We start from the raw sequence: 24002 nt of genomic DNA on the forward strand, positions 1-24002 counted from the left end.
TTATTCGTACACAGATGTTTCCAATTATTTTCCTAAGAACAGTTCTCTCATTCATGCTTAATTCGTGAAACTCCTGTTTAGTTCCCCCAAATCTTTTTTTATTATTTTTGGTAGTCATACCAGCAGCAGTAATCATAAGCTCTGGGCCTGTTTTGCACTGATGCAAATCACCACTTACGACTTTGGAACTATTAACATTAGTGCAGTTGAGTACTGGTGGGTCCTGTAAGAGAATATGGTCTTTTTTTTTTTTTTTTTTGGTGGCTGGAGACATCCAACCTTGAGCCCTTTCCTTTCAAAGCCTGTGCTGTGCACCGTGGGTCCTGGTGTACATCCCATATCCCAACATGCCACCATCCTTGGCCCCAGCAACTTGTGCAACCAGCTTGGCTTTGTTTTGCGTTCCTCCTCGGTCATGATGTAGAGCCGAAAATGGACTTTATAGCTCCTTGAGACTTAGAAACCAGGTAGGAATGAGATAATCTGCATTCAGCACCCATTCCCGTGACTTGAGATAGAAACAAGGAGAGCAACCTCACTGGTTGGAGCAAGGAACCGGGCACCAGCCGAGTTTCTGGTGGTGATGGTGCCTGAATTAATTGATCTTTCTTTTTCTTGGTTTCTTTAGCTTGGCAGTGAAAAAGTTAACGCTAGTGATTCACTGCTAAAACTCTGAGATCTGGAGATGAAAGTTGTGGTGGGAGGAGGACAGAGGCAGCTATGCTCTCAGGTGCCCCTGGGCATACATGAAGAACAGAAGAGGTTGGGGTGGGGGGAACTTGAGATGGAAAGCGTAGCCCTGCGCCTCGATGCACTTCTCTGGCTTTGCTGCTGTGTAGGAAGTGAAGGGCATCCTTTGTCCCTTCATCTCAACAGGAGTACCCTTTCCAAGGCCCTCTCCTCACTTACCAAAAACTTCAAACCTTAGCAACTCTGGGATCTTTGGTGATATTTTCTTCTTCACTTATGCAAGGAGTGAAGGCTTTTTGATGTGTAAATAGCACGGTGCCTCAGCTTCCCCTCTCCCGATGGCCACTGAAGCGTGTGCTCTCCTTAACACCTTCCTCTCACCTGGTTCGAGCACGTCAGCATGCTGGTCATCCTCCTGAACTGCGTCACCCTGGGCATGTTCCAGCCCTGCGAGGACGTGGAGTGCCAGTCGGAGCGGTGCACCATCCTGGAGGTAAGGATCCCATGCTGCCCCGCTTGCCTGGGATGTGTGGGGTGCAGGGGGGTGGCCGTCCTGGGAGCTGGGACCCCCATCTCGTCCCTCCTCCCTAGGATCTAGCCATGGAAGCTCTTCCCATAGGGGTGGTTTTTCCAATAAGCCACACTTCGGCATGCAAAGCCTATCCTCTGAGGAGACCTGCTACCATGGCCCTAGGTGAGACCCAAAGGCTGGCTGATCTGCACTTACCCCAGCAAGATCCTTTCTCTACACATTTAATAAGGATAGAGGCGCTCAAAACTGGGCATCTGGCTCCCACCGGAGGTGTTGAACACTTTTTAATTACAGGTTGGCCAATGCTGTGGGGAACCTTTTGCTCACAATCAGTCGGTTCCACCCCAGCCAGCTCACTGCCAGCATCTCTTGGATTGCTGCAGTCTGGTCTGTGCGATACGGCGCTGGGGACTTTGCCATTTCATTCCCTTCTTCGTGAACAAAAAAGCACGGGACGAGCCCCTGCCTGCTCTCCTGCGCAGCAGAGCCCACCAGCTGAGGTGCAGCATTGCCACGTGCCAGGAGAACTGACCTTTGGGAAACGCATCCCCGTACAAAGCTCACAGACCCTTGTTGGCCATCCCAAGCGTAGTGGGGCATTACGCTTGTCACCTCATCCCTCGCTGCGTCCTGGCAATCCCCTCGCTGCCATATGCCCGCAGGATTCATTTTGGAAGCACATCCTGGCAGCATCTGGTGTGTGGGCTGCACCTTGGCGCTGGGCTTCCTGCAGCAACTCAGTTCCCAGGCTTGGAACCAGCTTCCCTTGTTTCTAATGCATTACATCAACCTAGGCAGGGACTACCGACATGCGGTAGCGTAACGGGCTTGGTTCGTTCGAATCCCGCACAGATCTGCTGCTTTACTTCCCTTTGAGCGTTTCAGCCATACGGGAAGGCCAGTGGGATCCTTCCAACCAACCTCTTTCAAAGATTGGTCCAGAACTGCCTGCAAATGCCAGGAATAGCAGAGTTTATCATCAAACCCTCTTTCAACTTTAAAAGAGGATCTGTTAAATGCAGAGCCAAATAAACCAGATGAATTGAGAAGCCACGAGAGGTTTGTTATGGAATGACATCAATTTTGGAGAGCCTGTTGCCACCAGAGGCATCCAGCATAGGGATCATCTCAGAGGGTCAGGTTCAGGTTGATGTGAAGCAGAGCACCCATCGGTAACTAGTCCCTCATCTCCTTCACCAGAAAATGTCACCCTGCAGGCAGCTATGGGCTAAGCTATCCCCAGAGAGCCCATCAGAAAGTGTCCGATCTCTGCTGAAAGGTTACACTCCACGTGTCTGCTGTTTTTCTGCATGTATTCACCCACGTGGGACTTTGTTTGGAGGATGCCCATCCCTGCCGAAATGTCCAGGCACACAAAGGGAATCCTGTCTGGACGAGGACGTGGCATTATTGAATGCTCCTTCCTTTTTTTCAGAATTTAATCAGGTGCAAACACACAGTTTGTACTGTCTGTCCTCCTCAGAATAGACACTCATATGTCTGCGAGTAGCCAAGGCGCTGAATTTGGTTTCTGATACCGGCTTAATGATTACAACGTATATTTGCAAAACCCAAAGTGTTATCCTGAAGGGTTTGTAGGTAGAAAAGGGCTGCAAGTAAAGCCATCATTATCCCTTATGCTGTCACAGCTTGCAGGAGGGAATGGAAGCCAGAACATGAGGTAGAAAAGCCTGAACTTCTTTATGGAGGCATTCAGGTGCCAGTTAATAAATGAACTGAAATAATGGAGCAAAACTTCAGTGTAGTTTATCAAGGGAAAGGTTGTTTGATAGAGCCAACAGCCAGAGAAGCTGGTGCTCACACGCAGCCAGGCAGAGGTACATGGATGTGCAGTGGGAACTTGGCTTCCATCTGGGTGCTCTGTTAATTTTACCATTAATCCATTCAGGCCTCAATATGGAAGTGCCAGAGCCACAATAGCAAACAGTATGGTCATTAAGAGAGTGGTTTGGGCAGCAGCAGTCATGTCTGTAGGTCGAGAAGTTCCTATGCTTTACCAAGTCTGTCATTCAAAACAACCAAGCCTCTGCACGTGATATAAAAACAATCTGTACGTCCTGATGTTCAAGTTTACAGGCAACATGTTGAAGAATATTTACAACAGGGTCCATTTCATGGTATCTTCAAGTCCATCCACATTTCACGCATGCACCTGTAGTCTCCAGTAAGGCTGGAGAAATCACCGCTGTCCAAGTCCCCACTACCCTACAGAAGTCATTCCTTAAGTAAAGGCTGAGGCATGTTCTATAGGGCAGCAATGGATTAATTTGCACACCTTTATTTTATCTAATAATCTAAAACCCAAAATTTTGACCTTCATCAAGAGACTCCTGCGCTGGGCACACAGGCTTGCCAACAGGATGCCCTGAGCCTCTGCACCACGAGGAACCGCTCCAGTCATTCCTCATGTGCAGCAGAACTGCCCTTAGACTTACTGCTTCAACCTCTGCTTGATGTGCACCTTCACCCCCAGCTGGGTCTGGGTCTGTGGGTAGGAACCTGGTCCCTTTGGGAGTCCAGGAAGGCATCAGAGGTGAAGCACATCCCCTCTGTGTTAGATGGGACAAATTCTTTCTAGGAGGTATGAGCTGCCCAGTCTGGAAACGCACCTTCTGCTGCAAGTTGCTGAGCCCTCACGGACCCAACCAGAAGTTGCTGTTGAGTGCGTAGGCTTTAAACGCCAGGAAAATTACCCAGCCTGTACAACAGTGATGTCCTTGTATCTTTGTCGGTAGATTAACAGAAGCTGTTAATGCTTCGCAGGCAGTGGACTGACCCAGGAGCTACGCTCAGGGGTTGCCATCACCCATCAGGTATTGCAGGTTTTATTTCTGGGTTCAGTAGGTGGCACTTCGGTACCAGTGCTTTGCCTCACAGCATCTGCCAGGGTATGCAGGGTGCCTCTGCGGTGGGAGCACGCGTGTCTCTGCTTTCCCTTTCCCTGATAAGAGAGCACGGCAGAACTGACTGTAATAATCTTTTACTGGTCTCCAGGCATTTGACGACTTCATTTTCGCTTTCTTTGCGGTGGAGATGGTCATCAAGATGGTGGCTCTGGGGATCTTCGGGCAGAAGTGTTACCTTGGAGATACGTGGAATCGCCTGGACTTCTTCATCGTGATGGCGGGGTCAGTAACAAAACCTCATAAATTTGCTCTTTGCGGTGAAAGCAAGAAAACCCCAGAGAGCCAAATCTGTAGCTTGTCCTGACTGGTTTTCATAACGTCTTGTGAAAGCTGCCAGGCTCAAGCCAAGGCAAAGTCTCCTAAGTCTCATTTGGTTTCACCACGGACAACCACGCCGGATTATGGAGCGGGGTATGAATGTCAGGGTAAAAGCCACTGGGTTTTCAGTAGCAATCCTTTCACCAGTGTCATCTCTGTCAAATCAAGCGCACGCGGATCTAGTCCTTGCGATGGCCAGTATGTCCCAGTGCTCGCAGTTTAGACTGCTGTCTCCAGAACGGGTGGAAAAGCACACAGCAGCTCAGCCCCGCTCCTGCTATGTGACACCATTAGAGTGAGGCCGAGGGGCAGAAATTGGCCAAACAAGGAGAATCTAGCCCCAAAATCTGATTCAGAAGGTTGAAATCCCGGTGGAAGAAGCTGGCCAGAAGCTGACCCAAATTACAAGTGCATACAAATGCCTCCTGTAAACTTTGCTCGGCTGGCGTTTTAATACTGTCTCTTACAGCTGCTTTTTTGTGCAGGATGTGTTAATAAACAGAGATAAGGAAGATCTGGGTGCTTATGTCACCAGTTCCCTCACACCCATAGAGCAAAACTGAGTGGACTAAAAGCTTGGCAAGTCTAAAACTTTTTTCTATAAAGGAATGGATTTTAGAAACCCCAGGCTCTCTTACCTGTTTAGTATACCCTAGAAAGGGATAGACTGCATTAATTACAGAGCTCTGCCTTATTTCTGAATTCCTGGGTTTATAATGACCAGCCTGGGGTTAATTAGAACATTCTTGCAATATGTTGGAGCATTTTTACCCTTACATTGGTGATGTACAATCTTCACGGCACTAATGGAGTTTTGTTTTGCTCCACGTTATTTGTCTGGAATACAATTAGGAGTGGCCTTACTGGTTTGAATAAAACATGAGCTCTCCTGAGCAGAGCTTTCTTTGAGCCCGTGTGCGGTTACAGCCCAGGAAAGAACAGCAGGGACAACAAAAGCAGCAGTTTATTATTTTTTCTTTCCAAAGCCGCTGCAGAAGTAATAGGGGAAGAGCAAGGCTGTGGTTGCAGGAGGAACTTGGGATCAGAGATCTCCCATCCATACCCACCGTGCCAACAGTGTTTCCCCACGCTGAACCTGCAGGATGAGCTCTCCTGATGGGCGAGCAGAGGTTCCCCACATCATCAAACAGATCATCCCAGCGAAGCGGGAGAATAAAATAGCACATGCAGGCAGAAAGGCTGAGCCCTCTGCTCATGCCTCAGAGCCAGGTTTGGCACCAGAATCTTTGTTCGCATAGCACCCGGGACGAGGGGGAAGGTGGCCGGTGAGTCAATTTGGTAGTTTTCCAGGGCATTTCCCCACCCTCCGTGGCTGGCATATGTTTGAGAAGAATTAAAACTGCAGAAGCACCAGGAGACCCCAACGGGAAGCCCTGCTGCCAGTCTGGCCTTACTGAGGCTGAAGATGAGAAGAGGAACGGCCCCCTCTCTGGCTGATCCGGATGACTTTGGGTGTATTTGAGCCATACCTGTGACATTATTTCCCATCTCCCAGAAGAGAGGCTGGTCTGGGAGCTGCGCTGACGGACAACGCTGGTGGAGGGCAAGGAAAAGCTGTGCGCTGGGCTGGGGTTCTTCACCTCTCCCATCACCACCGTTGGATCCAGTGTCTGCTCCTAAAACTGGAGGTGGTTTTACCAGGGAGCGTGCTACTGGAATAACAAGAGTTGCTTTTTCCAGCAAGCGGATGGATGTGATGAAGTTAATACGAGGCGTTTTCTGATAAGAAGGGAAACAAGTGATAGGCAGTGCTGCCTGCTTTGTTTGTCCCATTCGGTCTCTTCAAGTAAGCTGATTTGGCTTACTAGCAAGTGTACCAAAGAAAGTGGAGGGTAAGCAGGGAAACTACAAAATAAACATATCTTCTGCCTCTAGCAACAGATTGTGTCTGAAGTTTGTTCCAGCACTGAAAGCCCTTTCATGTTTTGCTCGCCTGAGAATTGTACCCTGAAAAATTTCAGACCGAATGGAGCTTACAACCTTTCAGTCTGTCCAGCAGCCAAGTTGAAAGCATTTCCCAAGCATCCAACATGTTGTCCACAAGAGCTGAAACCAGAGAGGTATCTTGTGCATCCAGTCCCTGGAGACGTTGCAGGCTCATATGATACACTTTGGACATCTTTAACTTGACAGCTGAAGGACTGGAAACTGTTCATGGTAGAAGACATCGCAAAGGCTTGTGCCACCTTTTTTTCAGTAGCCAGAGGCTGTAGCGAGTCGCCTACCAAGTGCCAGTCCACCCAGAGCTCTGCTCCCTGCATACCTAAAACTTCCAGCTCCAGCAAGTTTCTGTCAGGCATTTCCAGGGTACTCTTGGTTTACAAGGGTGATATGAGAACAAGACCTCAAGCTTGGCCTTGACAAAGAAACCTTTGACTTTTTCATGAAGATTTCAAATGTTTTCACTGTTTGTAGAACGTCCGATCTGGAATCCCATCAAGTGTTTCAGGTTGGCTTCGGTGGGCTATGTAGATCCCCCTGAGACTTACTTTCAAATCCTAAATGGAGTATCACAGAAGTCCAAGGTATTAGGGTCAGAAAGTCTGTTTCCTAGGCCAAATCCTGGATTAGTCATCTTTTATCAGCCCCATTGAAACTCCAAGGGCCAAGTAAAAGTGAGGTCCCAGAAGTTGGCCCTTTAACAGGCTAATAGTTGCATGTGCTCTCTGGAGTACAAAACCAGCTCCCACTGGAGCATTTCATACTCCTTTTACATGCTATTAGCAGTTAAAAAACTGTATCAGTTACACTAAAATCCACTTACGCAGCCACCCGATAAATTGTGAGTGTGCTGTATTGAGACCAGGCCAGTGAACAGATTCAGGCTTCGGCACTGTTCACTTCAGGGACTTTAAACAATGCTTTGTCTATTCCTCCAAGGTCTGTTTAGAGCAGACACCTGGTGCTGGCTCCAGGCCCCCCGACGCAGGTGTGAAGGGGCATTTCCGATGGCTTTCCCACTGTGTGGTCCTTCGTGTGGCTCCGGGCTGCTTCCCACTGCTCTGCTCCGGCTGCTTAATGAACACGCGTTAGATTTAAAACCTGTTTTGGTGCCGTGCTGAGTTTTAAAGCTATTCATCATGTTTGGCTCAGTTCCTACATACAAGTTTTAAGGTGGTTTTTGATTTATAAAGACTCACTAACTACTTCTGGGAAAAAAAAAAAAAATATCTCTGGAAGGTTATCGCTAAAAACAGCTCAAAATCACCAGGGCGTCTGCACAGCAAATTAAGGCTAATGGGACAAAGTCACCTCAGTGCAATGCCCGTGATATCGCGAGGTTACACCGAACAGCTTCAGGACAAAGACAAAAGAGAAGCAAACATCAGAACATCTAGATATTCCCCATCAAACTTTGTAGAGCAGGGCAAGGCGTCAAATACGAAGTGCAAGTGCACAGGCATGCGGACTGAGATGGATGCGCCTGAGCAAGGCTGGCCCAAAACTAAACTTTCCTCTGCTGTTGCCTGAAATCCATGCAGGTGTTGCTTCAGTCCGCTCGGTTGTTCCTTCTTGATGGCACGTAATGATTTTGGTCCATCCTGGCTGCAGGATGCTTCACTTGAAAATCTCTCTTTCCACTGAAGCTTCTGAACTGCCTGGTTGCAGCAATTCAGCTCATATTGGCCTTCCTCCTTCCATATTTGTTTGTTTATTTTAAGACACCAAAACAAAAGCTCTTTCTCCATGGGATCCAACAGCTTGCTCGCAGGGTTGCTTTTGATGCCTTTATGTTATTTGAACAGGCGTGGTGAGAGACTTGTGACATATTTACAAGTGCTTCCCTGTAGTCAAACTCATAAATTGTAATTACAGCCATGCTAACTAGCCATAACCCCATTAAAAAAACAACACTACACACATTTGCCACTCATTGTTATAAAAGAGCAAGAAAACTGACTTGACTTAATGTCCTTCCCAGCCCGAGAGAGAAATGTTTATGTGAAATGGAGACGGAGCATGAAAAAGTAAATGTTCCCTATTCTTAATAATAAAATGGAAACCAAACTACTTTAACATCATTTGTTGGTTATTCACATTTTTGTCATAGGGGGAGAGATAAGCTGGCGTGAAAATACGCTGGGGTGTTAGTAGGGGATATAATATCAGAAACATCTTATTGACTTAGAGCTGCGTGGGGTTGCGCGGTAGTCTCCCCGGGAAGGCTGCAGATGTGCCGCCGGCCGGAGCTCCGTACGCTGACGGCAAGGGAGACCAGCCCGGCTGCAGGCGCTGAGCAGATCCTTGGGGGCTCCCTCTCTACCCCGATGTCCATGGCCCCGACTTTGCAGCTCCTTGTCGTGCCAAGCCCTGCTTTCCGACGTGTTACCTGTGCCTGCAGCCCATTAGCCTGGGAGCACGTCTACCTGCCAGCCCTTGCACCATCGTTGCCCGTGTGGGTATTTTCAGTCTCTTAGAGCCTGAAATATCCCTTAGATCCCCCTCTGACAGCATGATGCACATTATGAGCTGCAAACACAGAGTGGGTGCTTTTGCAAGCCTGGGCTATGGCTCCCCGAGTGCGCAGGCAGCGACAGCCCCAACCCTGGGCGGTCTCAGCACCCTCATCCCCAGAGACCGAGCATCCCACGTCCTGACGCCTTTCCTCTTTCCCCCACAGCATGATGGAGTATTCTCTGGATGGACACAACGTGAGTTTGTCTGCGATCCGCACTGTCCGGGTACTTCGGCCGCTACGAGCCATTAACAGGGTCCCAAGTAAGTAACGCCTGCGTCCACACCGCAGCCGCGCTGCCGGGCTGGCCGGCTCCAGCTCCGGCTCTGCCTGGGTCCCCCCTGGGAAAAGCAGGGGGTTAAAGCCACACCAGCTGGCGTTCTGCCTGCTAAGCCTTGCAGTAGTAGTCTACTCTGCTGCTGCTGAGAGCAAGTTCATTTATTTTAATTTTTAATGGCAATTAGAGATCATTTATTATGATTATCAGTGTTATTAAAGGGCAAGGGAGTAGATTTTATACCTGGGGGGGCCAAATTTTCATGGCTGTTTTCCAGCATTTTTGTGAACTCTCTTGAGGCAGGTAACTCTCTGCTCCTAGTGCAAATTAAATAGCAAAGTTCCTATAAAGAAAGGGGAAAGGTCAGTTCCAGGAAGAATCTTCTTGCCCTGGATGGGTTCATTTTCCCTTCTCAGCTATTTAAGGTCTTTCCATTTCTTTGTGTTCAGGATTAGAAGCGCAGCAGCCTCCATTGCTGGTAAAATACCACAAAGGGTTTGCTGTCATGTAGAACAAAATTGGGTTCATCCATGATAGAAAGTTCAAGTGGCCCCTAAATCCATTTTCAAGTGGCTTCAGCTGCTTGTCTTCTAAATCCAATTTGAAAGACGAACCAACAAGTTGAAATAATTTCCTGCCAGAATCAGCCGTCTGCTGAACAATCCTTTGCGAGGTACTAATTTCATAGAGGCTTCATCATTTTTTTAACCAAAATCCACTCAATTCAAAATGCAACAGCATTGTATGGAAATCATAGAGGTTCCTTGCAAAAAAAAAAAAAAGGACATTTCCTGTTTTTTTTAAAAGCACGTTGGAATGACACAGCCCCACCGGTCCTCACTGAACATCCTGCCCATCGTGTCGGCGCATCTAGGGACAGCAAAACAAACTCCCCCAGAAGGGTTTCGGTTCCAGTACCTCAGTTGAACATGCAAGGGAACAGATGGATGTTTACGCACAGGAGTCTCTCTGAGCTCAAATTCGTCAAGATTTTTCTTTAAAAAAGAAAAAAAAAAATCTGTAAATTTGACAGTGACATCATTAGATGTTAAAAACAAGACAAAAAGAAACGAGAGGCTAAAAGGGACCATGAAACCCTTCGGAGCTTTGTTTTCCTAATGAAGTTTTGTTACCAGGGTTTCAGAGCAGCCCGAAAGCACAACACAAAGTTTTCCCCCAGGATTTTGAGCGCGGTGGCTCCGTGGCCTCGCTGGGACGGGAAGGAGCGGAGGGACACTGGCACGTGCTCGGCTCAGAGCCCTGCCAAGGTTTCAGGCTGGGGTGAGGATCAGGCTCGCTCTGAAGTTATTTAAATCCACGAATCCCTTTGTAGCTCTCCCTTGAAATAGTGGGGGTCTCAAGCTGGGGTTCACCTGGGTTGAGAGCCGAAGCTGGGGGAATTTAAGGATTTACATGCCTATTAAACCGAGGCCCAGGGATCCGAATGCCTCCAAGTCTAGGTGAAATTTTGGTCTGGGTCCAGCTTGTGTTTGTCTTCCTTACGAGTCTGATATCGGAGCTTTGAAGTAAGCCTTTTAGGCTGTCTTCTGCTACACTTGCCACTTTGATTTTTTTATTTACAGGCGATAGAAAATATTCAATTTTTTATTACTAGGATGTGAGATTAAATCCCAAGAGCTCAATCCGTGTTTGGAGTGGAGTTGCCCAACTTGACGAGCAGCTAGGCTGGTCTTACAACACTACCAGTGTCTTGAACAAGTGCCAGGGCAGGATTAGTATTCTTAGAAGTATCTCAGTTACTGGAGGGCAGATAAGCACAGACTTTGCTTGTTTACGAGACGCTAACTCCATCCACTTTTAACATCGCTACTTTTACTGTTGAAGACTGATATAATCCAGGGTCTGCAGAAAATGGGTAGTGACAACCCTCTATTTTGTTGTATTTTTGCAGTTTCCGGTAATAACAGAGTTACATTTCTAGTCTTTCATCCATGAGGATGCTACAGCTTAGCTGGGGGATTACCTCGCGCATCCACCGCATCCCAGGCAGCAGCACGGCAGCAGGTCCCGCTCAGCCCCGTCCATGCCGTCCCCAGCGCTGGGACAGCAACGCTCCTCCGGCCACCGCACAGGGTTTTCGGCTCAGTGGCAGAGGCAAAAGGACGTTGAGCAAACACGAATTACGGCTGGGTCAGAAGAGACAAGCCTGGTGTTCAGTCACAGCACAGGGGAAGCAGGGACCCGAGAGAAATAGCCTGGCGATTTATCCCTCTGATGCCTGGGCACTTTCCTGGGTTCCAGCCAGTGCTATTAGCTCTTCGCTTCCAGGCACAATAAATTCACCCGCAAGATTATTTCATTTTTATTTTATTTGTTAAGAAAAGAAAAGAAAAGAAAAGAGAACCCTGGCCAATAAAAACATCATCTCTATTAGAAATTATTCCTTGAAAATGACTGGAAAAATGTAATTCCTGCAATTTATATGTTTGGCAGGGGCTGTAGTTAGGGGTTTTTTTTAGTAGTGGTCACTGTTTCTTTCAAATCCATTTCACTGCTTTATTTTTATTTCTCTACTATGTGGTTTAAACCAGGCATCACATGGAATGGGAACGAAAAGAAATCCTGATCCTTATTTCAGCCTAACCGATGCTCGTGCTCTTTTCCCATGGCACACTTGACATTCTGCTGCGAGCCCAGAGCACCCTTAGCGGATAGCGAACAGATGGATTCAATCTTGAGAATGGTGCCACTAAACAACCCAAAATACCAAAAGAAGCTGAGCGGAAAAAAGTTGTCTGGCACAGGGAGATAAATTTTAACCATTTTTGGGAAAACGAAGGCGAGGATATTAGTGAGAGTAGGGGGTGGGAAAAGAAGAAAAGCCCAGCATCCTCTTTCCAGTGGGAATTAGTGGGTCTTTTCTGCTTTTCCAAAGATAGATTTGCAAGGAAAGTCTGAAGGGCAATGCCATGAGGTGTGCTCCTGGGGGGCTTACAATGACAGCACATGTTGGGAATAAGCTTAACAAAATCAAAGGCCCATTTGCCTCCAGCTCTGGGTTTTCCCTCCCGTGTTTGGAGCAGAGGCCGATGTGTACCCGCGGCTGGCGCCGGCGTTGCGGTTACAGGGGATGGCAGGGATGCTGGCCAGCATCCCGCACCACCCGTGGCGCTTGCTGACACGGCCTGGCTGCCAATGCCGTGTCCCTTCCCCGCAGGGTGGCATTGGCGCCAGGGCGGCATGGGGACAGGGTTTGGAGGGCAGCCGGCGGGGTTGGCACAGGGCTGGGCACTGGGATCGTGGCTCCTCCAGAGATGCATCCTCTGCCAGCGCCAGCAGCGGGGAACCACGCCGGAGCCAAGATGCAGCTGGGCATGGAGACCTTGAAAGGCTTTTGCCCTGGGATGCAGAGGTTATTACTCACACCTAATTGTTTATTAGCACAGACTTCTTGGCCGGGGTGGTTTATCCACTCGTACTGCGCTGACAAGGTAACGTCGACTTTGGCTCTGCTTGGCTGGGTTGCATTTCCGCTGGCAGAGCAACATGAGGAGGTGGGTAAAGCGGCGTGACGGGGCTCCAGATCCTGCCAGCATTGCCTGCCGTGGCCTGGGAGGTGCCGGGCTGGATGGGCACTGCTCTACTGGAAACCCTGCTCCTCCCAGCACCCATCCCTGGGGTCTACAGATGCCAGGCTGCAGCCCAGCATCATCACTGAATTAGCAGGAGAGGCATCAGGCATGACTTGGGAGCTGGCTGAGGGAAGCAGCCAGTGTGGAAATTGGTGGGGGAAGAGAGACTGCGTCAGTGTAAATGCCACTCTGTTCAAACGGGATGAGTAATGGAGAGCAGCATCCTGCTAGGGGAAATGGAGGGAGAAAAGGCTCCACACAGGAAGGCAGGAAAAGGTGTTTGCAGAGCAGAATTTTAGTGGGATAAAACGCCTCCAAAGGCAGGAGGGTCGCCTTACGCAGCAGCTGCATTGATTTCCACCATGCCATAAACTTGAGCCCTGCTCTCTGCTGAACGCCAGGCTCCTGAGACTCAGTTTCTGGCTTTATTCTTTTCTGTAATTTAGCATTTGTCTTTGTCTCTTCCTCTTTTCATTAGTTCTCCTCTCATCAACTATCAGCTGTTGAAATGATGGCTGGTTGGTGTCTCAGAGGTTCATTTAACCTCTATTGAACTGCTGAGCTGCAAGTCATTATTCCCTTTTTGCTCCTGTTTTATCCTTGAGTTTAAAGGTGCCCTGACGTGTGAGACGGGGCAGCCCCTCGATGCCAGCCCAGTCCCTGCCTCCTTGCCCAGTCTCCTCTGGGCAGCGATGCTGGCAACATGCTGGACGGGGATGCAAGGGTTCGCTGAGGATCTGCAAGGTTGACTCATTCCTCAAGCTTCTTATTTAGGATGCAAGAGCTTGCACAGAAATCAGCATTTCCCTGGCAGCAAAGGTGCTGGGGGAGCCCCTGCTCTGCCCACGGGTTCGCAGGGAGCCTTGCAGAGAGGTGCGGGACCAGCTGGGAAGGTCTGCTGGCAGGCTCTGCAGGAGGAGGGGAAGGGAGCAGAACTGAGAGCTTTCCTTAGAGGAAGAAACATTTGCATCCTGCTTTCCCCCTTCAAAAAAGTCAAAATTTCCCCTGCCTCCCCTGCTTGGCAGCACTGTGGCCAGCAAGGAGAGGAGTCCTCCGTGGAGGAGGAGTTGTCCACGGAGGAAGCCCACAGAAGAGCCACAGTGATCATCTTACGCGAGGCTCTGTATTGTTTAGGGGAACAATTTGTGTGATTAATGAGAGAGGTTCGATATGTTTATAAATGTATATTTTGACAATTTCTTGGGAGGCTGATGGTTTGTGGGGGCGTTTCTCCAGGAAAGGCTGTCTTGCAGCTTTGCCCATGTTTTTGTGTTGTCGAGTGCTGTGTTACTGAAAACATCAGAAAATCCCACCCTTAAGTCCACCCTTAGGAGACACGCTGTTTGTTCCCAGTTGCTGCTAAGCCTTTTGCACTCTTTACCTTCCTTTTCAGCCTTACAGTTTAGGGGAAAACATAAACATCCCAGTCCCTCTGCCCAGGATGCACTGGCTGCACATCCAAGCTGGGAATGGTGTGGCATTCGCCCTCTCCCCATCAAAGGGCTCCTCTAACCTGTTTTCTCCTTCTCCCCACAGGTATGCGAATACTTGTCACCCTGCTGTTAGATACTCTGCCTATGTTAGGCAACGTCCTCCTCTTGTGCTTCTTTGTCTTCTTCATCTTTGGGATTGTCGGTGTGCAGCTCTGGGCAGGCCTGCTGAGAAACAGGTGTTTCCTAGACAGGAATTTTGCAATGTAAGTACAGCAAAAAAATCTCTGCTTTTTCTTCCTTTCTCCACCTTTTCTTCCTTTCTCACTGTCCCCTGCTAGAGAAACCCCAGTCGTCGGCAGCACCCAGCCAGGGTGCAGCCCGGGCTGGATCCAGCAGCACTGTGGATGAGAGCACGACGTGGCCGTGCCGCACAGCCGCAATGGCAGCTCTTAACTGGGCTGTCATCTTGATTCACAAGGTTGCCGGCTTCAGGACTCTGAGTCTGGCTAAGTACTTTTTGTGTGAAAAAAACCCACTTGTCAGCAAGTTACTGGGGGTTTGGAGTGGCTTTTTTGTGTCTTCTCTCGGCACCTGAAGGACAAGGATGTTAGTGGTTTGGATTATCTCTGTCTGAGGAAGCTGAGATCCCTGATTCTGGGAATTTAAGGATTTAGAACAAACAAAAGCATTACAGCTTTCCTAAAATTGCCAGTTCCCAAAACCGTACAGGTCTGGGAGGTCACCTAGCACACCACACCACCTGCAGGGGGTTGATGAGGTGGTCTGCATGCTGGTAGGGACAACACCATGGAGATGCTGCTGAAACACACAAATAAATCTTTGTCAGTGTATTAAGGTAAGAAGCTTGATGTGAAAGGCATTAAAGACGTTAGTACAGTGCTCTCAGCCTGGCACGGGCATCAGGGATGGGCAGCACATTTGATCACCTGCTCTTTTTGATGCAAACTTTAGTTTTGGTTGTTCTAAGCAAGGCAGTTGCATGGACCAGCATCCCTGCCAGGTGCTGAGGGTGCTAATAGGCCTTAATTGCCCTGATGAGTCTCACCTGGCACCCCCACCCTGCCCAGGGCCCAGGAGCTCTATTTAAGCTCAGCCTGTGGCTCTTAGTCCTGCTTTGAGCTGTGCTATTGATGTGCCTGTCTGCAGCTCTGTCTTTGTTCCTGGTTTCTTTGCCTTCTGCCTGAGTTCCCTGGGTGGGTCCTGGATCTGGTTCGTCACTTGCCATTTCTGGGGCTTTGAAGGGACCCTGCTGCCAGCTCTGGGCTCTGCCTGCTGTGTTCAGCATCTGTCTGTGCAGGTGGTGCTGGCACTGGGATGACTCTCAGCTCCTGGCGTGGGGCAGCCCGGGGACTACTGCTCCCCAGCAGTCCCTCCGCATGATACTGAGCTTGGGCTGTTGGGCACTTGCCCCTTCAGAGGTGCAATGTGAGGGCACACCTTAAAACCCATCAACAAAACAAAAGAGGAAAACCAAGTGCAGCCTGCAAGCTTCCACAGAAAAGGGAGGTCTGCCTGGGAAAATCCTTCCGAAGGGCTCCTGACAGAGACTGCTGAAGATGTCAGTGGCTCAGAGGTGAGGAAATGCCTTAGACCAGGTAATTAGGGCAACTCTAGCTCGGTAAGAGAAGACAGAGCCTGTAATTATATCTGTTTGTGATTGTCTGCTGTCTACAACTTGTATTGTGCCTGGAAGACAAGCAGAGATTATCCTTCAGCTCTGCCCCAGGTCCTCTTCCTACCTCTCACTGATTAGTCCTGTGGCTTTCAGCTCTCTGAGCCTTTCTCTGTACTGCAGACCGTCTCTGATGGCACTTACTCATCCCATCAGAGATGCTGACAGGCAGAAAATCGATAAAGCTGCCATGTGCATATGCTTCTGCTCCTGCATCTTTGTGCTCCAACCTGGCAAGCTCTCTCCTGTGCCCATGGCAGGTATTTGCCGGTCACCAAGACCCTCCGTCCCTCAGAGTAACCCCTGAGCTGTCATTTAAAAGCCCAGAGAGTGGTGTTAAAGCTGTGCTCCGTTGCATGGGGCAGGCAGTGTGTGCGGGCAATGCTTTGAGCACGAGGAGTGCAAAGCCGTAATTAGCTTCAGCGAGTCCTTCTCATCTCTTTGACCAGCTTTCTAAAATGCTGTGTGATTTCCTGCAAAGTGGAGCTTTTAAAATTAATCACAGGGGAAACATTTGCTAAGTACAGATATTAAGCAGGCTGTTATGTAATGGCCATTAGCAACATCAAAGGCATCGCAGGATTTTCTTATCAGGGTCTTGGTCCCGATCACGGAAGGCGAAGTCAGGCTCCCCGTGCTAAGCCTCGGGAGCTGTGTTTGAAGAGGCAAGAGGTTTGTAAGAGATCTCCTCCTTCCCACTTCGCCACAACTCTGCGCTGGTTCCTGGGTCCCCCTCCAGCAGCAGGTAATGATGAATTTGGGTGGCTGTGGGCTCTCCATTGATTGTGCCCAAATCCTATTGCTTGATGCCATGGGCTCAGGGATACTGTGAACAAAGTGACAGCATTCCACAGAAACGTGGAGAAATGAGGCTTCTGGCATGCCCGTGGGGTAGCTCCGTTGCAGGACAGAGCTACTCCAGCTCTGCTGGTGCCAGTATTGGTGTAACAAATGCGGGTTGCTCTGCTACCATCGCCCAAACTGAAGCTACTGTCTTGGTCTGTGTTTTGCTGGGTTAGCTTTAGACCTGAGAAACCTGGCTGCCATGAACTAGTTCCTCCATTTCCAGCTAGAAGCTCTCCCAGGTTGATTGGAGCTTGATGTGGAAGTTTTGGGGAATCCAGAGGGAACTATTCCCATCTCTTCTGTTGTTCCTGATTCATTCTTTCTCCTGAGTCAATAGTTCCAGGCATCGGGATATGGTTCACCCCTGCAGTGGTCTTTAACACCCTAACAGCAAGTTGTATATGGGGAAAAGGCAGAGAGGGGCAGTAACGGGGAAAGCACTTCAGGGTTACATCTTCCTGCTATTGTACAGGGGGACCAAAATATACAACACTGGGCCCAAACTAGCAAGTCCTGCTGACCAGCAGCAGGATGCTGTCTGCCTGCGAGACAGTGTGGAGATATAGGCAAAGTCAAGCCCAGGGTTGGATTGGAGTGGGTCCATCACTGTGTCCTCATGCTCCATCCCTGCACCGAGCTGCTGTGCTCGGCATCGGTGCTGGAGAGCCCTGACCATCCGTCCCCTTCCAGGGAGAGCTGCCAAAGAGAACAAAACCAACAACAAAACCTTCACCCAGGGGATGTAGGATTAAAGTTAAGCTGTGGTTTTGGTTAGAAGTGAACAGAATGGAGCTCTGCAGGAATGGGGGAGTGAGATTCTGGTTATTTAGTTTTGTCTGCCAAGTCCCACTAAATCCTAGTGGTGGTGTTCTCAGCTTAAAATGTATTTACCAGCCCTTCAGCAGGCTGTGAGGGGCTGGAGGATGGACAGGCGCACTGTGCACCCAGGTTAGGGCTGAGCAGGTGGTGGTCCTGGCTCAGATTTTCCTTACAGCCCCAGAAAGGGGAAGACCTGAGTTGATCATGGGGCTCACCTTGGTGGTGGTGTCAAACTCTCCCAGATGAAAACAAAACTGCTTCAAAGTGAGGGTGAGCATCTGAACACAATGCAGGGTGCCAGGCAAGGAAGGGTCATAGCCCCAAAGTTTTTCTGGAGTAAAGGACATGTAAGCGAGCTCAGACACCAGTGCTTGAATTACAGTTTCTTATCTGCTGCGTGCTTCTTTGCACGCTTGCTGCCAGCAGCTTTCTGGGCCATTCAGCTTTACAGCAGGCATCAGATGGAAGTGACTTTGATTTCGCTATCATTCTTCTTCCTGTGGAAACCTTTTCTTTTAAATCTCCATTGAAAGTTGGCTGCTTCAAGTAAAGCAACTATTTTTAAATATAGTACGTTCTGATAGAAATTTGGGGATGACTTTGAGGCGCACTGGAAAGATCTGCTTTCTGTCTCTTTGAAAATTGCACTGTTGCAATGCAATATCATGCTGGAAGGACGTTGTTTTATTAAGGACTCTCTTTTAGCAGTGACTTTGAAGGAATTACAGGCAGTTACTGGGCTGTTGCAGTAGCGAGTTGGCAATCGATGAACTGCAGTGGGTCACTGCTGCGCAGGGCATGTGAGAAACTGTCACCTCCCGGCCAGCCCTAGAGACCAGAGCGGTGCCTCGGAGGGCTCCGGCGCCTCAGACGCCTCTTCCAGCCCCGGGGAGCTCGCGGGTCGGGCTGTGCTTCCCCTGGCATTGCACGGCAGCAGGGAACAGCAGTGCCAGGATGGTCCCCACTGCTATGTGAGTAAGTGCAGGAGATCCCTGACAGTAGGAGCTTGAGGAGGCATTTCATAAAGGGCCTTTTTGGTCAGTCTGGTCAGACAGGAAGGCTCGGTATGCATGCATGGGAAGGGCAAGCGAAGCCAGCAGTTTATCTGTAAGATCGCCAGGCTATGCGTCTCCCACACGCAGCCCCTCTGGTTCCCTCCTGCCATCATGAGCTGTTATCGCTGTAAATAAAGGAACTGGGTCACCCCCAGCTTGTCTGGGTTGTTGCTGCTGGGGCTGCTCCCTCCTTGTGTGCTGGTGTGCACAGGAGCGTTTTCCCCCTCGTGGAGCCTTTTCAGGAACTCGGTGGGTTGGAAGCAGGAGAGGGGAGAGAGCTGTGAAGTGCTTTGTATTTATCTAATGCCACAGGACAGTTATAATGTGAGCACTTCAGTCTTGATTAACTCCGTACCTGCTCGGCATTGTACCGTCTTTGGCTCCTTGGCTTTTGTAGAGCTGCGAGAAGGCACATACAGCCAAGGCAGGCGGCTCTGAGTTTGGCTGAAAGGTACTTCTAAGTTCTGCTTAATTGCTCCTCCTGGTATCGTTCTGTGCTGCAACGTTGGGTTGTCAGCAGGATTTCCTCCAGAGAGCAGCCCCCTCTTGGAGGGAATGGATCTGGCTTGGTGCTGAGTTTCCTCCACCTTTTCCCTTTCCTCCTCTGCTCTGCAGAAAGCTGTAGCAGGATTGTGCTCAGCACACTCACGCTGTACTCCAGCGGTTGTGGATGATGTCCTGCAAGGGATGGTTGGGCTGGGAGGACTGAGCCTGGGGGAAGATGGAGCAGAGAATAGTTGTTCGGCCTCCTTTGGCATGGGAGAGAATGGACTTTCCTGCACATGAACATGCCCAGGGATAGAGAAAGGAAAATACATTGCAAAGCTGCTGCAAGCCCAGGGAAAGATGTTCACTGGGCAGCTGGCCGAGAAAGGGGTGTTAATCTTTTCTAATATGATAACAAGATCCGTTCTGGGGCTTAGTTTCTCATGTCTTTTCCTCGGATCCCAAGGGTCTTGTGATTAGTGGATTCATTACCATTAATACATTATTTAGGCTATACCTGTTGGCAAGTAACAAGGAAGTCAGATTGACCTTTCCTGCATGCGGAGGTAGATGGTCCTGGCAGAGCTAATTAATTTCTTTTGTGGATATTGGGGGTTCCCTCATTCTGCAACACTTTTGTGTCTCATTCTTGCTCTCCTTCCTTCTTTCCCCTTTTTGTTTTTTGTCAGAAAGGTCTTCAAGCAAGGAACTAAGAAAAAGACTTAAATTTGCAGTGCATGCTGACAGTTGGTGTGTCCCTGCCCCTCTGGGCTGGGTGGTGGCAGAGCATCAGGCAGGTGTGGGACCTCCCCAGCTGGATGGATGCTCGTGGTATCTCTGTGCCCAGGGCAGACATGGAAGAGGAAAGAGCTTGAAAAGGGCTGGGCAGAAAGTGATCCCAATGCGACTGATTTTTTGGCCCGTCGTAGGGAGGACTTCTAGTTTGTAACTGAGTTGGGGGGACAATTGCAAAAATGAGCAAGGCAGAGCAAGGGAGGATAAAATCAGTTAGGCAGCAGCAGAATGAAAGCAAGCTTCATCCACCCTTCGCAGTCAAGCTGTGCTTTGTTTTCCTGGTTTTATTTTGCTCCCAGAGCCACCAAAGTGTGTCGTTCTCTTGGCTCTCCAGAGAGTTTGTGCCCAGATCTTCTCTACGCAGCTTATTAGATCACAGCCCAGGGCGCTTGTGTCTGCAGGCAGTATTTCTCCTTCAGCCCGAGGCTTCCTAAGCAGTGACTCATGGGAAACATGCAGCCTCTCAAATCTGCATATGTGGCTCATCAAAGGCCTTTCCAGTTGCAATGTGTAGCGAATAGAGAAGAGTTGCATGGAGGGGGATTGGTCCTGTAGGTCCCCAGCTTAGTTGCCTTCCTTCCCTCCAACAAAACTGGGTGCCTGGGCTCCAGCAGAACTGGCTGACACGCTGCTCTCTGGCTACCTGTGTCCCTGGCCAGCTGGGGTGGGCATATCAAGAGACTGGAGATCAGAGGTCAGCTCTGGAGGCTGAAATAAAGGTGATTAATCTGGGACAATGAACATGTATCAGAGTCCCGCAGCTGGGAGGACAGACAGCTGTGGAGTCGCGTGTGGTTCTGAATGTTGTGTATGTCGTGCCGTGGTGGGAGAGACAGCTTGCAGGGGAGCTTGGGGGTGAGGTCGGAGTGGAGCATCCTGCTGATGCATCAGCCGTTCTGTCTGAGCACTTCTGTCATGGTCAATGTTCTTGGCACGGGCACATGTGTGTCTGCATCTAAACACAAAACTGCTCCCAGGAAAGGAGCTTGTGCAGCCATAGCTGCTAATTACACAATCATCCCTCCAGATGGTCCATCTCCCTCTGCAAGTCCAGCTTTGCTCTGGGCAGAATCCTAATTACACTGGCCCACAAGCTGCGATGTGCTGAGCCTTCCCGTCCTGCCAGCTGCCAAAAGGTGTTTGTGATCAGGAAACTCCTGCTGCTGGTGTTGTGGTGGGGTCTTCCTTCCAGGGTGGTGAAAGAAGGAAGTTTTTGCTGAGTTTCACAGCTCCACCTGGCTCTGAAGCAGGTTTTCCTGGAAGATCGATTTAGTTTGGAAAAGCATCTCACTGGAGTGGCACATCCAGGTCAAAGAGCCTTGGTCAGCATTGTTTTAAGGGAAACCAGAAAGAGCAAGGGATGTTCCCAAGACGGCACGGGGTTGTTGCAGGGCTGGGTGTTCACGGTGTAGTTTCAGCAGGTTGCTGTCTGAGACTCACCTCTATGGCTATCTCTGCTGCAAGCACCAGGTTTGGGCGTTGAGCTACCCAAACAGACAAAGCTTCAAGTTTACATGACTTCTCACATCGGGCATTTGAAAACTGCAGAGCTCTGCTGAGCCTGAGCTGGAGGTCCAGGTGCTTTGATGAGAAGGTATCAAATGAGACCTCTCCTGCCATCACCTTAGGGACTCATAGAATAGCTCTTTGCCTGTAATCCACAAAGTCCTGGTTTCAGGAGTGGTGAAGTCAGCCCTGATGAAGCCTCTCGTACCCCAGAGTCCTGCGGCCATGCTACTTTGCTGTATCAGGCAGTGCACAGCGTAGTCCAGGCTTGGTCTGGGTGTTAGACCCCTGTCACCACCACAGGGTGCAGAAAGCCCTGACCCCAATGTCCTGTTTGAAAGACTTTGGAGCTACTGAGCACCTGCTGCTGAGTTTCTTGGGAGGAGGCTAGTGGGACATGCACCCATGGCCTCTCAAACCTGGAGGTTTCAGAGGAAAATGTCCTTCCTGAGGCTGGGATGGCTCTGCCCTGGGGTGCATCATGTGTCACAGAGGTGCAGGGCCCTCCCAGAACCTCCCTGGGGGAGCAGGTGCAGGCAGGGATGTCCCAGGTGCAGTCCCCACCACATTTGAGGGTGCAGGAGCCCTTTGCATCTGACCTGAACCCCTCTCAGTGTAGCCACTAAGGTCAAAATGGAGCTGATGGGGCTCTGCCTGCCACATGTGTGTTAGAAGTTACTTCTTAGGCATCTCTTCTCGCCTTGTTTCTTCTCTCAAGTTCCCCAGCTGTCTTTGCCAAAGTCTGTAGCACTCCCAGACACATCCCTGCGCCTTGATGCGTTTTAATCCTTTGCAAGCCTCCGCAATACCCCGCTCTGTGTGACAAACTCTGCTGGTTGTAGTATCTGATCTAGCAAACATTGCTCAAGCATAGCACTCAGCCTTTTCTTCGGCTTGTTTTATATGGAAATTTCCTCCAAGTGAAACCAATTTGAGGGAGGGGAAGGAGAAGGCTTTTAGGTAGTCTTGGAGGAAAAACATTTTTCAAGTTCTTCTTGTCTCTTGAATCTAAGGCATAGAAACTGGGAAGAAAGATATTACAGTTCTGTCTAGAGGTGTGGGAATAGTGTGCGATGGGAGGGGAATAGCTGGTGAATACATCTGATTACCAGCGAACAATGCCCAGTTCCTCTGATGTGCTACTCTTGCCTATTCCTGAAGCTGGATGAACCCTCAACACCAATCTCAAGTAATTCATTGATGGAAGAGAACCAAATTCCCCAGGAAAGTTGTTCAGGGTTAATTTCCCCTCAGCTCTGCCCTGCAGCAATTGCTCTCTTAAACTGCAGTTGCTGAGTGACTCCTGCTTGACTCAAGGGTTTTAGGGAGCAATTTCAAGCAATTGTATGGAATAACACTAGTTTGGCACTCATTAGAGCCAAATTTATTCAATAGTTAGGTACATTCAGAAACAGATAAAAATACAGCTGTCCTTTCTTGAATTACCTGCTTATTTTCTACCCACATCTTGCTTGGTCATATAATTTGTGTGTTGCATTTTCCCTGATCTCCTGACTGATTCTGTAGCACCTTAGATCCTTGCAGCTCTGAACACAGCAGATAAAGTCAGCTCTAGGACTTTGCACCTTCTCCTTTTGAGCAGTGCTTCAGCAGTGTGCGTGTCGGTGGGTCTCACCCATGCTAATGAAACAGCATGAAAAGTCCCAGGCTGTGCTTGCTCGCTGATCTGCCCGAGAGCATGGCTTGGGAAAAGGCACATCCCTGCCATGCTGCAATGAGAGCGTTTGCTTATCTTAGCTGTAACAGAGCCATAAACTTTATCTGGGCCAATTAAATCAGATATGCAGTAAGCATACAGTTCCCATTAGTATGGGCTCTTTCTTTTCTTCAGTGAATACAGAAGGAATTTGAGATGGCCCGTGGCTGGGTCCCTCCTTGTTAAAGTTCAGCTCACTCATCACAGAGACGTGCTGAGGGGCAAATTTATTGGAAAGCTGCTTTGCCATCAGCTTTTCTGAAGCATGTTCTGAGCATCAGAAGAGCTATCTTAAAATCCTTAGATAGATAGAAACCAAAAAGTCCCTAGATTTTTGGGAAGCACCTGGCCTGCTGGGATTTTTCTCTCTACACCCTCTCATTTCAACTTTCAGCTGCCCTGTTCACTTGGGAAAACTCAGGGTGAGCTTTAACTGAAAGATCACTGGTGCCTTACAGGGTGCAAAAAGCTTTGTAGACAAAGGTGAGGGCTGATATCTCAACTGTGGCTTGCTGTCCCTAGTCTGAGGGGGCTGAAGGGCAAAAGGAGAAATAACACACCCAAACCAGGGACAAAACCCAGTAACTTCTGCTGCTGCTGAAACAAGGGATGCACTGGTTTTTCTCATCCTTCTCTTCCCCCTCCAGGACATACAACCTTACCTTCCTGCATCCGTACTACCGGACAGACGAAGCAGAGGAGAACCCGTTCATCTGCTCATCGCATCGTGAAAACGGCATGCAGAAGTGCTCCAACATCCCAAACAGGAAGGAGTACAAGGTGGAGTGCACCTTGAGCATGGACTCCTACACCCCAAGTTTATACAACCCTGACTTCA

At 49.4% G+C, this 24002-nt stretch overlaps 1 protein-coding gene across 1 annotated transcript in view; it reads left to right on the forward strand.

Annotated features, from left to right (window-relative positions):
• Positions 1-1072: 1072 nt before the first annotated feature.
• Positions 1073-24002, forward strand: part of LOC104160043 (voltage-dependent T-type calcium channel subunit alpha-1H-like) — a gene marked incomplete at both ends in the record, with an annotated part of 42956 nt that continues 20026 nt past the window's right edge. Inside the window, 5 exons of the mRNA XM_009698096.1 lie at positions 1073-1183; positions 4238-4371; positions 9110-9207; positions 14351-14510; positions 23812-23949. Coding sequence (XP_009696398.1) covers positions 1073-1183; positions 4238-4371; positions 9110-9207; positions 14351-14510; positions 23812-23949 — 641 coding nt within the window. The remainder of the gene's footprint in view (positions 1184-4237; positions 4372-9109; positions 9208-14350; positions 14511-23811; positions 23950-24002) is intronic.

This window comes from Cariama cristata, unplaced genomic scaffold (genome assembly GCF_000690535.1).
Source record: "Cariama cristata isolate BGI_N322 unplaced genomic scaffold, ASM69053v1 scaffold5144, whole genome shotgun sequence".
NCBI classification, from domain to species: Eukaryota; Metazoa; Chordata; class Aves; order Cariamiformes; family Cariamidae; genus Cariama; species Cariama cristata.